A 14,349-nucleotide genomic window follows, 5' to 3' on the forward strand; every position below is an offset into this window, starting at 1 on the left:
CAGACTTCGATAGCCATAGCCATTGCAATGTATTCTGATACTGAGAGAAAGTGCTGAATTATTACTAGCAATAAATATTTAGGTGAGAAACATTCATGCATTTAAAAAAAAAAAAAACAGCTTTTGAAAAACAACCAATAGTGCAGCTATGAACAGAGCCGTACATCTTTATGAATTAATCCAGTGTTTAGCTATTGTACAAAACTATATTTTAGTATAAACTATATATATATACTAGTGTCATTTTTTTTTTTCTGTAACCAGTTTCTTTACAAACTAGAATTCCTACTGATTCAAAAACATTTCTTAACATTTGTATTTGGCATAGAAATGGCATTTTATTTTTTTATATTCTGTAAATTAATTATGTTCATTTTTTGTGTATGTTGTGATAAAGGCGCTTTATTGGTGCCGACCCGACACAGACTGACACCAGAGGCACGGGCAAAATAAACAAAAAGATTTTATTTTTCTTCACCTGTGGGGTACCTCTTCCCCGTAATCCAAACAGGCACAACACGGTCCCAAAAACACCCAAACCACTCTTCTTTTCCTCCACCCCTCCCAGGGCAGCTTTGTATGAATATACAGTGCATCCGGAAAGTATTCACAGCGCATCACTTTTTCCACATTTTGTTATGTTACAGCCTTATTCCAAAATGGATTAAATTCATTTTTTTTCTCAGAATTCTACACACAACACCCCATAATGACAATGTGAAAAAAGTTTACTTGAGATTTTTACAAATTTATTAAAAATAAAAAAAAACAAGAAATCCCATGTACGTAAGTATTCACAGCCTTTGCTCAATACTTTGTCGATGCACCTTTGGCAGCAATTACAGCCTCAAGTCTTTTTGAATATGATGACACAAGCTTGGCACACCTATCCTTGGCCAGTTTCGCCCATTCCTCCTTGCAGCACCTCTTAAGCTCCATCAGGTTGGATGGCAAGCGTCAGTGCACAGCCATTTTAAGATCTCTCCAGAGATGTTCAATCAGATTCAAATCTGGGCTCTGGCTTGGCCACTCAAGGACATTCATAGAGTTGTCCTGAAGCCACTCCTTTGATATCTTGGCTGTGTGCTTAGGGTCGTTGTCCTGCTGAAAGATGAACTGTCGCCCCAGTCAGAGGTCAAGAGCGCTCTGGAGCAGGTTTTCATCCAGGATGTCTCTGTACATTGCTGCAGTCATCTTTCCCTTTATCCTGACTAGTCTCCCATTTCCTGCCGCTGAAAAACATCCCCACAGCATGATGCTGCCACCGCCATGCTTCACTGTAGGGATGGTATTGGCCTGGTGATGAGCGGTGCCTGGTTTCCTTCAAACGTGACGCCTGGCATTCACACCAAAGAGTTCAATCTTTGTCTCATCAGACCAGAGAATTTTCTTTCTCATGGTCTGAGAGTCCTTCAGGTGCCTTTTGGCAAACTCCAGGCGGGCTGCCATGTGCCTTTTACTAAGGAGTGGCTTCCGTCTGGCCACTCTACCATACAGGCCTGATTGGTGGATTGCTGCAGAGATGGTTGTCCTTCTGGAAGGTTCTCCTCTCTCCACAGAGGACCTCTGGAGCTCTGACAGAGTGACCATCGGGTTCTTGGTCACCTCCCTGACTAAGGCCCTTCTCCCCCATTCGCTCAGTTTAGACAGGTGTGTGCCTTTCCAAATCATGTCCAATCAACTGAATTTACCACAGGTGGACTCCAATTAAGCTGCAGAAACATCTCAAGGATGATCAGGGGAAACAGGATGCACCTGAGCTCAATTTTGAGCTTCATGGCAAAGGCTGTGAATACTTATGTACATGTGCTTTCTGTTTTTTTATTTTTAATAAATTTGTAAAAACCTCAAGTAAACTTTTTTCATGTTGTCATTATGGGGTGTTGTGTGTAGAATTCTGAGGGAAAAATGAATTTAATCCATTTTGGAATAAGGTTGTAACATAACAAAATGTGGAAAAAGTGATGCTGTGAATACTTTATATAATACTATATATACTTATATATATATATATATATATATTCAACAATATATTTATTTTCAGTAGCTGCTTTTATAAAGACTGTGTTGTAACTGTTGAGCAACATAATTTAAACTCTTTTGATTTTGAAATTGTATTATTGCGATTTCCACATGATGTGTTAGAAAGGAATAATTGTATTGTATATTGTGTGTTCAGTAGGCTGTCATCTAAAGTAATCATAATGGGATAAGGTAATTCCTTGAGGTATGATGGCTGAAGCTGTGCCCTCTAAGGAAAATGTAAAAAAGAGACTTGAAAATGGAAATGGTATTAAGAAAATTAAAACAGATGGCTCAAATCTCAGTGGGAAAAAATGTAGTTTATGAAGCATCTCTAATCCAAGTGAGAGAATTTATGTGAGCACCTTGGTTAATGAACTCTTTCTACAATTTTTAATTTTGAGACTGTGAACATGCAAAAAAAGAAACGTTTTCTTGGAATTGTCTACTTATGTAATATTTTATCTAAAATGTATCTTCTTTTTCTTTTTGTAAATACAAAGTATTTAAAGGTTGAATTAACTTCAATACAAATATTAAATTTAAACATGCAAATACGTAATGCTATGACATACATTTTTATAATAATAATAATTCATTACATTTATATAGCGCTTTTCTCAGTACTCAAAGCGCTATCCACACAGGAAGGAACCGGGAAGCGAACCCACAATCTTCCACAGTCTCCTTACTGCAAAGCAGCAGCACTACCACTGCGCCACCTGTGAGGACATACAGCTGGTTGGTTGGCTAGTTAGTTTTTTGTATACCGTGAACAGTCTGAGATGAGTCGCTTTTGTCAGGTGCTTCAATTAAAACAGGAGCCTGTCATCTATTAACAATTTGTTTTTTATTTAATGGACTCTATTTCTTAATTTATGTGCCACATTTGTCCATTTCAGGGTCACAAAGGCCAGAGCCTGCCCTGCCAGCATCAGTTATAAGGCAGGGAACAACCTTGGATGTGGTGCTAATCTATTGCAAGGCATATTCACCCATAATCGGGTTAACATGCATATGTGCGGGATGTGACAGTGACAACTGTAGTACCTGGGAAAACTACGTCATCGAAGGGAGAACATACTAAGTACACACAAGGAATGAGTCAAAAATTTAAACTTGGTTTTCTGGAATATATGGAAGTAGATTAGTACTGCACTCATATTGCCCATTTAATTATAATATTTTATTTACATTATTTTCTTTGGTAATTCATATAACTCATTAAAACCACTAAAAAGCTGGAATTAACTTTAATACTATGTTTTCAGTTGTTAATGATGCATACACATGCAGTGTATATACATTGGACATGACATGGAAAGATAAGAGACCTTTTTTAGCAGTGAGAGCACAGCGGTCTTTACATTTAGAAGTGTAGAACAAATCTGAATTTTCAATGCATGTTGCTCTTCAAATATGGAATTTTTTGCTATTGTGTTTAACGACTGAAAAAGAATTGCCCTCTGTGATGTTAGATAATGCCTTACAAATAAAAGAACCAACTGTTAAATACAAATTTCACCTTGTTGGTGTTAGCCCCAAGTTTGATTCAGGCTCAGAGTTCTATGCTATTACAGTTATCCACGAGTCAGGCTTGGGCTGGTGTGTAAAAATCCGTTATAAACCTGAATAACACTTGGAACAGTATTCTACTGCCATCTAGTGGATGAAATAATATCATGTTGCAAAAAAAATCATTAATATATTTTTTTTGCCATTCTCAGGCAATCCATCAGTATTCATGAGTAAGGCACAGACTCCAAGGTAAAAACACAATGGCCAAAGAAAAACCATAAAGGCAGTTTTAGACTGAATGAAAACTGAACCATTGCTGTAACTGAGCGATAGAGATGATGATGTGAATTGATCATCAGATGTTGATACAGAAAGTAAAACTGATGCATGATATAGCACTTTATGACCACACCACCATGACATCCCGGTGAACTCAGTCACATGAAGCTTCAGACTGGTGTGACAGTAGCTGTGTAACAAAAAGAGAAATTAATTGCGATCGAATGCAAGGACAAACAAGATGTTAGCCCCTTAAGCACTGTTCCCAATTCAGTAACTGTCAATGTTCATATCAAGGGAAATGTGGAAATCACTAAGCCTTGTGTTAAGGTTGCCTACAGAAACACAAGGGGTACATTGATCTTACAGGTAAGGCACCGACATTCAGAAAGCACACTGTAACTGCGCAAAAAAATACGCCTCTACTGTTGTACTTTTACTGTCAGTCACTAGTGTACAGTCTGGTGTTGCAGAATGTACATCTGTCTCAAAACAACTGTTACACTGTATCGAGGATTACTTGTGTTCTGTTCTGTGTATTGTATTGTATTGACCCCCTTCTTTTTGACACCCACCACACGCCCAGCCTACCTGGAAAGGGGTCTTTCTTTGAACTGCCTTTCCCAAGGTTTCTTCCATTATTTTCCCTACTAAGGTTTCTCCTTGTCTTCTTAGAGAGTCAAGGCTGGGGGGCTGTCAAGAGGCAGGGCCTGTTAAAGCCCATTGCTGCACTTCTTGTGTGATTTTGGGCTGTACAAAAATAAATTGTATTGTATTTTAATTCTGCATCAGTACAGCTGTAGACACTAGACTTGCCTTCACTATTGCATTCATGTTGGCAATTTGGTATTTATACATTTAAATTACTTATAATAGCATTTTCTCTTGTTAAAAAAAAATAAAATGTTTCTGGCTAATTTTTCCTAGGTAAACATACACTAAGCAAGCTACAACAAAGTTCTTAAACACAGATTTAAATAGTCAATAAACTGGAATCATTATAATTTATAAACTCCCTCAATTTGCTTACAGATCCTAACGCTATTCCTGCAAGCTCTCCCTCTTTCTCAGCATTTCACAATCAGTACACAAGCTGACTCTTGACATTCAGTGGGCGTTATTTGTTAACAACTGTCATCAAATCAGATGTTGTAGCATAATAAATTCTAGATACATTAAACTAACTTTTTAGAAATCTGTTTGTATCCATAGAGCAACAATCAAGAGAAACAAATTCCAATCCAGTGCCTACTTTATTATTTACTATAAATCTCAACACGGTTGCAGTGGAACTGACCACAAGTTATCAGGTTACACTTAACTGGTTTTATTGAACTGCACTATACTCAAGATAAAGGGAAATTGATTAAGGGGTAAAGGCTTTATTGGATCAAAAGGTTCCTTGCAGTAAAAACAGGATACTTTGGTTTTTTTTTTTTTGTTCTTTATTTCGCCTTATACAATTTCTTGTATTAGGAATTTGGTAGTTTTCGCATACCCCTTGGGGTCAGAGCGCAGGGTCAGCCATTGTACAGCGCCCCTGGAGCAATTACAGGTTAAGGGCCTTGCTCAAGGGCCCAGCAGAGCAGTGGCCTTTTTGCCAGTGACAGGGATTCGAACCGGCAACCTTCGGGATACCAGCGCAGATCCTTAGCCTCGGAGCCACCACTCCGCCCTCAAACTGAGGTTTTCAGTATAACTAATACACTAATATTTCACCCATCCAGGCATCCATTTATTTTCCACCCTGCTTGTCCATCTCAGGATTCTAGAAGGCCGGTGCATAGCCCATCAGCACTCGCCACAATGTGCCAGCCCATCACAGGGATTATGATGGCAAAAATATAAATAAAAAAAAATAACTTTAACAAAATATTCAACTCCCCTTTAGTTAACATTTAAGCTTAACAATGTACAGGTTTCAGTATTTTCTTGGCTGACATTTGATAGAGTGATGCTCTTTATTTTACAGAAGGCTGGTTTTCTGTCACCCCTGAAAAGATTGCAGAGCACATCGCTATCCGAGTTCAACAGACATTTGACTGTGATATCATTGTTGATGCTTTCTGTGGTGTTGGTGGTAACGCTATTCAGTTTGCTTTGACTGGGAAGAGAGGTACGAGTTATCATTATTCATTAATATTAAGATACAAAAATGTGTTATTCAGTATTATTGGTCATCATCTTAAAATTATTTAAATTGCAAATGTATTTACAATTAATACTTTGGAGATGCACTTTAACAATTTAAGTGGCATGTGCATGGAATTGAGTATTTATGAAGATATCTGAAAGACTTCATGTAGAACTAAAAAGTGAAAACTTTTTAAAACAAGAATAATTTTTGAAGAATGTTAAAATAGTTTCTGTTTAAAGTTATAAATTGATTGCACAGTTCTGGTACAGAGGAGCTATCCCTGGTGCTGAAGTTCCATACCATCTTTAAAACAAAGGATTGGTTAATTTTATTATACTCCTTGCCTATAAATTTATTTATCCAGACTCTACAGTGTAATTTTGAATTTCTAAAAATGTATACAATGTAAACTTTAATTTTATTACTCTGTGATTTATTTATTTTTAAAGCTCCTTATGTGTTTTGTATAACAGTGTCTAACACTTAGTACACGTGATTTATTGTCATTCACATTTCTGCTTCTTATTAATACATTTTATACCATTTAAGTGTACAGTGCATCCAGAAAGTATTCACAGCGCATCACTTTTTCCACATTTTGTTATGTTACAGCCTTATTCCAAAATGGATTAAATTCATTTTTTTCCTCAGAATTCTACACACAATACCCCATAATGACAACATGAAAAAAGTTTACTTGAGGTTTTTGCAAATTTATTAAAAATAAAAAAACTGAGAAATCACATGTACATAAGTATTCACAGCCTTTGCTCAATACTTTGTCGGTGCAACTTTGGCAGCAATTACAGCCTCAAGTCTTGTTGAATATGATGCCACAAGCTTGGCACACCTATTCTTGGCCAGTTTCGCCCATTCCTCTTTGCAGCACCTCTCAAGCTCCATCAGGTTGGATGGGAAGCGTCGGTGCACAGCCAATTTAAGATCTCTCCAGAGATGTTCAATCGGATTCAAGTCTGGGCTCTGGCTGGGCCACTCAGGGACATTCACAGAGTTGTCCTGAAGCCACTCCTTTGATATCTTGACTGTGTGCTTAGGGTCGTTGTCCTACTGAAAGATGAACCGTCGCCCCAGTCTGAGGTCAAGAGCGCTCTGGAGCAGGTTTTCATCCAGGATGTCTCTGTACATTGCTGCAGTCATCTTTCCCTTTATCCTGACTAGTCTCCCAGTTCCTGCTGCTGAAAAACATCCCCACAGCATGATGCTGCCACCACCATGCTTCACTGTAGGGATGGTATTGGCCTGGTGATGAGCGGTGCCTGGTTTTTTCCAAACATGACCCCTGGCATTCACACCAAAGAGTTCAATCTTTGTCTCATCAGACCAGAGAATTTTCTTTCTCATGGTCTGAGAGTCCTTCAGGTGCCTTTTGGCAAACTCCAGGCGGGCTGCCATGTGCCTTTTACTAAGGAGTGGCTTCCGTCTGGCCACTCTACCATACAGGCCTGATTGGTGGATTGCTGCAGACATGGTTGTCCTTCTGGAAGGTTCTCCTCTCTCCACAGAGGACCTCTGGAGCTCTGACAGAGTGACCATCGGGTTCTTGGTCACCTCCCTGACTAAGGCCCTTCTCCCCCATTCGCTCAGTTTAGATGGCCGGCCAGCTCTAAGAAGAGTCCTGGTGGTTTCGAACTTCTTCCACTTACGGATGATGGAGGCCACTGTGCTCATTGGGACCTTCAAAGCAGGAGAAATTTTTTTGTAACCTTCCCCAGATTTGTGCCTCGAGACAATCCTGCCTCAGAGTTCTACAGACAATTCCTTTGACTTCATGCTTGCTTTGTGCTCTGACATGAACTGTCAACTGTGGGACCTTATATAGACAGGTGTGTGCCTTTCCAAAGCATGTCCAATCAACTGAATTTACCACAGGTGGACTCCAATTAAGCTGCAGAAACATCTCAAGGATGATCAGGCGAAACAGGATGCACCTGAGCTCAATTTTGAGCTTCATGGCAAAGGCTGTGAATACTTACGTACATGTGCTTCCTCGTTTTTTTAATTTTTAATGAATTTGCAAAAATCTCAAGTAAACTTTTTTTCATGTTGTCATTATGGGGTGTTGTGTGTAGAATTCTGAGGAAAAAAATGAATTTAATCCATTTTGGAATAAGGCTGTAACATAACAAAATGTGGAAAAAGTGATGCGCTGTGAATACTTTCCGGATGCACTGTATGTTGTTATAAAGATTACTTGAAAAGTGAACTAAAAAGAAACTAAACAGCATTAAAAAAACATGCCAGTGGCATCGAGAGGAAGGGCATCAGAGGCTGTAGCCCACCAATACATTGCACCCAGCACAAGGTTGATATGGTTAAGCCCTTGATCGTGTGAAAGGGGACCTCATCCCTTCTCTGCCGCCACAATCGCAAAATTTCAAGGGGAACCCAAAACTTTTCTTTAGTGAATTACATTACATATATCTTCAGTAATTTGAAATGGCAGTGGTTAAAATGGTGTTTCCAAATTCTGGCACACAGTAGCTACTGCTTTTTCAGAACAGCCAGTCTTTTAATTAATGGTCTTTTTCCATATTCACTGAAGGTTCTCAGTACATCTGGTATTTTCTCAATTACGAGGGACGGTCAAAAAGTTTCCACTTTTTTTTTTAACTCTATTAAGAATTTCAATAACAAATTATGAGCACTTTTCTACATAGTCACCTTGCTTTGCGATGCAATTTTCTCAGCGTTGTAGCAACTTTTTAATGCCCAATTACTACTCCTCCGGCCTTGACCGTTTCCAATGAAAATATAAAAGTGCGGAAACTTTGATATTCCCTCGTAATTCTACAAAGTCAGAAATGCCAAATTGTGATTTTTATTTCTGATAAGAATTAGGAATTATGTGTATTGCTATCAAAACTTTTAATAATATGAAAATTACCATTTAATTTAGTTTTTCATATAATTCACTCTTTTTTTACTTGTATTGTTTGGGTTGCAAATTAACTGTGTAAGTAATAATCGATTCAACAGCAGAGTAGATAATCCTGTGTGTGTTCATCCTATATTGCAAAAATATGCAGGATGGCATAGATCTGGATGACTGTTTTGGCCTGATGTCTTTCCTAGACTTCTTAATAATTTCAAACTGGCACAGTTAAGGAAAGAGCAGGAAAACAATTTTAAATTATGCAATCATTTAAAAAAAGGCCAAAATGAATGCTAACAAGTAACCACAGTTTCCTCTCAGTATCAGGACTATCAAATACAAATAGAAGTGAATAACGGTGAATTCCAGTCAACAAACTGAGCAATGAATAGCGTCCAGATAGTATGTTCACATCTGATGACAGTGTTTAGTAAACATTATGCAGTAAAATCTACCGCATTTTAACTGGTTGGTGTAATCATGTAATAATGTCTTTTTGTTGTTATGTTTTAGTAATTGCTATTGATATTGACCCAACACGGATAGCCCTAGCACAAAATAATGCTGAGGTTTATGGAGTTGCTGAAAACATTGAGTTTATCCTGGGGGACTTCATGCTTCTTGCCCCAAATCTGAAAGCAGATGTTGTGTTTCTTAGCCCTCCTTGGGGTGGCCCTGATTATCTCAGCGCTGATATCTTCAATATTAAAACAATGATTTCACCAGATGGATATCCTTTTCAAAGTTCAAAGCTTAGTTATTCAGGAATTATACCCTTACATTGTGTTGATGTTAATCAAAAGGTGTAAAGGTAAGTTATCTTTGGAAATAAAGCAATTTTATACCAATTATTGAAATGAAAACTGGCAAGGGGGGAGCGGTGTTTATTAGTGCTGCCTCACATCTCCATGATCCCTGATTTGATTCTCAGCCAGTCACTGTGGAGAGTTTACACATTGACATATAAATGTAAATTTAATCAACTTTTGTGACCACTGATTGTAATTGATGTGGAATTTCAGCTCAAAGACAGAGGGCAGTGTTTAACAATAAACAAAAGAGTCCTTGTCTGCTCTGAGTGTCAAAAGAAATCTAAGAACAAACTAAAACTAGCAATGAGGTTTGACTTAAGAACACATAAAGCATTAATGCTAAGTTACTGTATGTCTAATTTTTATATATTATATTCTATATGTATACAGTCATATGTAAAAGTTTGGGACCCTCTTAATTTTTTGGATTTTTGTTTATCATTGGCTGAGCTTTCAAAGTAGCAACTTCCTTTTAATATATGACATGCCTTATGGAAACAGTAGTATTTCAGCAGTGACATTAAGTTTATTGTAATAACAGAAAATATGCAATATGCATCATACCAAAATTAGACAGGTGCATAAATTTGGGTACCCCAACAGAGATATTACATCAAGACTTAGTTGAGCCTCCTTTTGCAAATATAACAGCCTCTAGACGCCTCCTATAGCCTTTGAGGAGTGTCTGGATTCTGGATGGAGGTATTTTTGACCATTCTTCCATACAAAATCTCTCCAGTTTAGTTAAATTTGATGGCTGCCGAGCATGGACAGCCTGCTTCAAATCATCCCATAGATTTTTGATGATATTCAAGTCAAGGGACTGTGACGGCCATTCCTGAGCATTGTGCGTCTCCCTCTGCATGAATACCTTTGTAGATTTCGAACTGTGTTTTGGGTAATTGTCTTGTTGGGATATCCAACCCCTGCGTAACTTCAACTTTGTGACTGATGCTTGAACATTATCCTGAAGAATTTGTTGATACTGGGTTGAATTCATCCAACCCTCGACTTTAACAAGGACCCCAGTCCCTGAACTAGCCACACAGCCCCACAGCATGATGGAACCTCCACCAAATTTGACAGTAGGTAGCAGGTGTTTTTCTTGGAATGCGGTGTTCTTTTTCCGCCATGCAAAGCGCTTTTTGTTATGAACAAATAACTCAGTTTTTGTCTCATCAGTCCAAAGCACTTTGTTCCAAAATGAATCTGGCTTGTCTAAATGAGCATTTGCATACAACAAGTGACTCTGTTTGTGGTGTGAGTGCAGAAAGGGCTTCTTTCTCATCACCCTGCCATGCAGATGTTCTTTGTGCCAATTGTGCTGAATTGTAGAACGATGTACAGATACACCATCTGCAGCAAGATGTTCTTGCAGGTCTTTGGAGGTGATCTGTGGGTTGTCTGTAACCATTCTCACAATCCTGCACATATGCCGCTCCTGTATGTTTCTTGGCCTGCCAGACCTGCTGGGTTTAATAGCAACTGTGCCTGTGGCCTTCCATTTCCGGATTACATTTCTTACAGTTGAAACAGACAGTTTAAACCTCTGAGATAGCTTTTTGTAGCGTTCCCCTAAACCATGATACTCAACAATCTTTGTTTTCAGATCTTTTGAGAGTTGCTTTGAGGATCCCATGCTGTCACTCTTCAGAGGAGAGTCAAAGGGAAGCACAACTTGCAATTGACCACCTTAAATACCTTTTCTCATGATTGGACACACCTTGTCTATGAAGTTCAAGGTTTAAGGAGCTAATCCAACCAATTTGGTGTTGCAAGTAATCAGTTTTGAGCAGTGACAGGCATTCAAATCAGCAAAATTACAAGGGGACCCACATTTTTGCACAGCCAGTTTTTCACATTTGATTTAATTTCTGCTTCACTAAAAATCTTTGTTCAGAAAACTCCCCAGTGCTCAGATGTTCCTAGGAAATGAAAGACATACCAGTTATCTTTTTGTTGAAAGTAAATTATTATGCAGGCTGAGAGGGGTTCCCAAACTTTTTCATATGACTATATTCATCTATCTGTTATCAGACCTGTTTAATCCAGTTCAGAAACTATCAGTCCATTACTGGACCAAAGCCAAAGAGCCTCACTAGACGGTATGCTAGTCCATCATAAATCACACACACACACACGCCCAAATTCTCTAGTAGGCCAGTTTAGAGTTGAAAAGTCACCAAACTTCCATGTCTTTTGCATGTGGGAGAGAAAATGGGAGTACAGTAATCCATTAAAATAAATGTGTTTTTCCACTTTTTACACAGTTAAGATGTCATTTGTAAGGAATAAAAACTTATAATTAAGATGTAATTTTATAATTGCTGAAACATTCAATGTTGGAAGTTTTAGAATTAGACAGAGCTAATAGTTTCTTGCTGCTGTATGGTCTTGAATAACAATATTGGGATGATGATATTATTTTTTATGTCATTGTCCTTTAAGGGATTGTCCACATAGTGATTTTTCTTCTTTCAATTTGCTGGTTTTATTGCTAAAAGCGTATTTCATGCTGAAACGACCATCTGTTTCAAGTTTACAGTCACAGTGTGCTTGTCCCAGCACAGTTTCAATTTATTATCAAAACCTGCCTTTCTTCAGTTGAAATCTAACAAACTGCCAGCATTGTTTTTAGTGTAAGTATTTACTGGCTTGTAATGGTGGTGTGAACGCAGTGTCCACGTCGCATTCATCTGAAGATTAAGGTACATTGAGATAATCATTTCATAATCAGTTAAGTTTTGCTTTCATAAATACTGATCTCATTTGATAGGCCCAGAGCACTGCACAGATATAAAATAAGACAGTAAATTTTACAGAAGTTTCTGCAAGAGAAACTTTCACATATGCATACACACACAGTCCTGTCTGGGTGCCCTAGGCCAGCAATCTACTTTACCTCTTGACTGAGCATTCTCCAATATAAAATAATATGAATCCATGATTATGATTATTATCATAAAATAGTCTGATGGCCAAGTCTTGTCACAAGTAATGCCATTATCTCTCATTCACTTTGTCTGAATCAGTTATATAAATATTGTAGAGATTCATGACAGTATTCCAAATCAGAAAGGGTAAAAGTATGGGGAACAGTGTATGATGGAAATGTCTGCCTAAGCTGCATCTCCCTTAACTTATTTGATACGAGGAGGGCAGGCTAATGGAACACATATTTAAATAATGCTTCACTCAGACTTGGCTCGGACTGGTTAGCAGCAGGCAGCGGTTATTATTTACCACGGTATGTACAGTGTACTGCATTTAAGCATTATTGATGATAAAAAAAGGCAATTATGCCAGTATTTTTATAAGTAAGTTTCCAATTTTAAGAGAAGTATCATGCTTTAACCTTCCATGCCGAATATATTTAGTTATTTTAGAGTATTAACAACTGATGCTATTTTTGGTACCTCTGACTGTTGGCACTTGACATATTTTGAACCCGACTGCTTTGCCACTGCCCCTCATTTACTGTTGTGTTCTGATTTACTTCTATGCTTGTTCTTGTAATTGCTGTGTTTATGTAAAAAAATATCCAATGCCATCTTTCTTTGAATCCTAAGGACACTCTTCCAAAAATGATGAAAAGTATAAATCCTCTTTTTTATTTTTTAGACATTTTATTTAGCTTTGACACGTTTCAGATATCTAAACTTCAGAAATTATTACAGACTTATTATTCAAGAAATTGAAATTAGATTTAAATAAAGAACCCAGAAATGAACTATTTAACCTACGTTGAGGGTTGCTAGCTTTAAATTAAGCCAAGCTGATGTAGATGGGAAAGGGAAGCGCGTTTATAATGGTTCGCTTTTCACTGCTTCATCATATTTGAGCTAATTTCTGAGAACAGTCAGAACTTTTATCTTTTCCTGTTTGGTTAATGCTAAATCAGTAATATTTTCTTGGAATAAAGATTAACAAATAGAAATACATATTAAATAAAAAAAAAAAAAAACTTGTGTCTAAATCAAACTGAAATGTTTTCCTTGACTTAATACGTTTGAAATTTTCAGCCTGTCTAAAATAATTACCAACAATATTGTCTATTTCCTTCCACGGAATGCTGATGTGGAACAGGTAGGCTCCTTTTTATTTGTTTGTTTGTTTATGAGAAGATTATAACGGCAAAATGTTACTGGGGTTGCACTGATTGAAACTTAAAATACTGAAGTGTTTTTCTGTAAATGTAGTCATTTGGTTAAAAGGCAAGATTCAAGGATAGAAAATCCCTCACCTGAGGAGTCATTCTTTGTCTGACAGCATATTCATTGCTGTAACCAGGGGATCTGTTGATTACACCTTCCTGAAATATGAACGTCTTCACTAACGACTCACACAACGTCTGTCTTTGATCATGAGATGAAATCCCAACGCTCCGATACACTCACTTCTTATAACAGAATGGATGTTGTCTTTCAGTTCAGTCTTGTCAGCTCCTTTTTACAAATGTCATTTACAGATCCGAAGGACTCCAAAGTACTATCATCTCTGGTTCTCTGTGTGAAGAATATGTAATGTTTGTATGAAACATACCCCTGACTAGCTGCCCTCACCGCACCAAAACCCACACCTCCCAACCCCTTTTGGGATTACAGCCAGTGGAGCTAAAGGAGAAGTCCAGTGGCTGAACAGTTCACTCACTTTATATTTATCAAAAACATTTGTCCATTGTGATGCAA

General features: G+C 37.7%; 1 protein-coding gene across 1 annotated transcript in view; it reads left to right on the forward strand.

Annotated features, from left to right (window-relative positions):
- tgs1 (trimethylguanosine synthase 1) overlaps positions 1-14,349 on the forward strand; it is a 58,385-nt gene that overhangs the window by 41,954 nt on the left and 2,082 nt on the right. The window contains exons 10-12 of the mRNA XM_051929064.1: positions 5,792-5,935; positions 9,363-9,580; positions 13,670-13,747. Coding sequence (XP_051785024.1) covers positions 5,792-5,935; positions 9,363-9,580; positions 13,670-13,747 — 440 coding nt within the window. The remainder of the gene's footprint in view (positions 1-5,791; positions 5,936-9,362; positions 9,581-13,669; positions 13,748-14,349) is intronic.

The sequence above is a fragment of the Erpetoichthys calabaricus genome, chromosome 6 (genome assembly GCF_900747795.2).
Source record: "Erpetoichthys calabaricus chromosome 6, fErpCal1.3, whole genome shotgun sequence".
Taxonomy (NCBI): domain Eukaryota; kingdom Metazoa; phylum Chordata; class Cladistia; order Polypteriformes; family Polypteridae; genus Erpetoichthys; species Erpetoichthys calabaricus.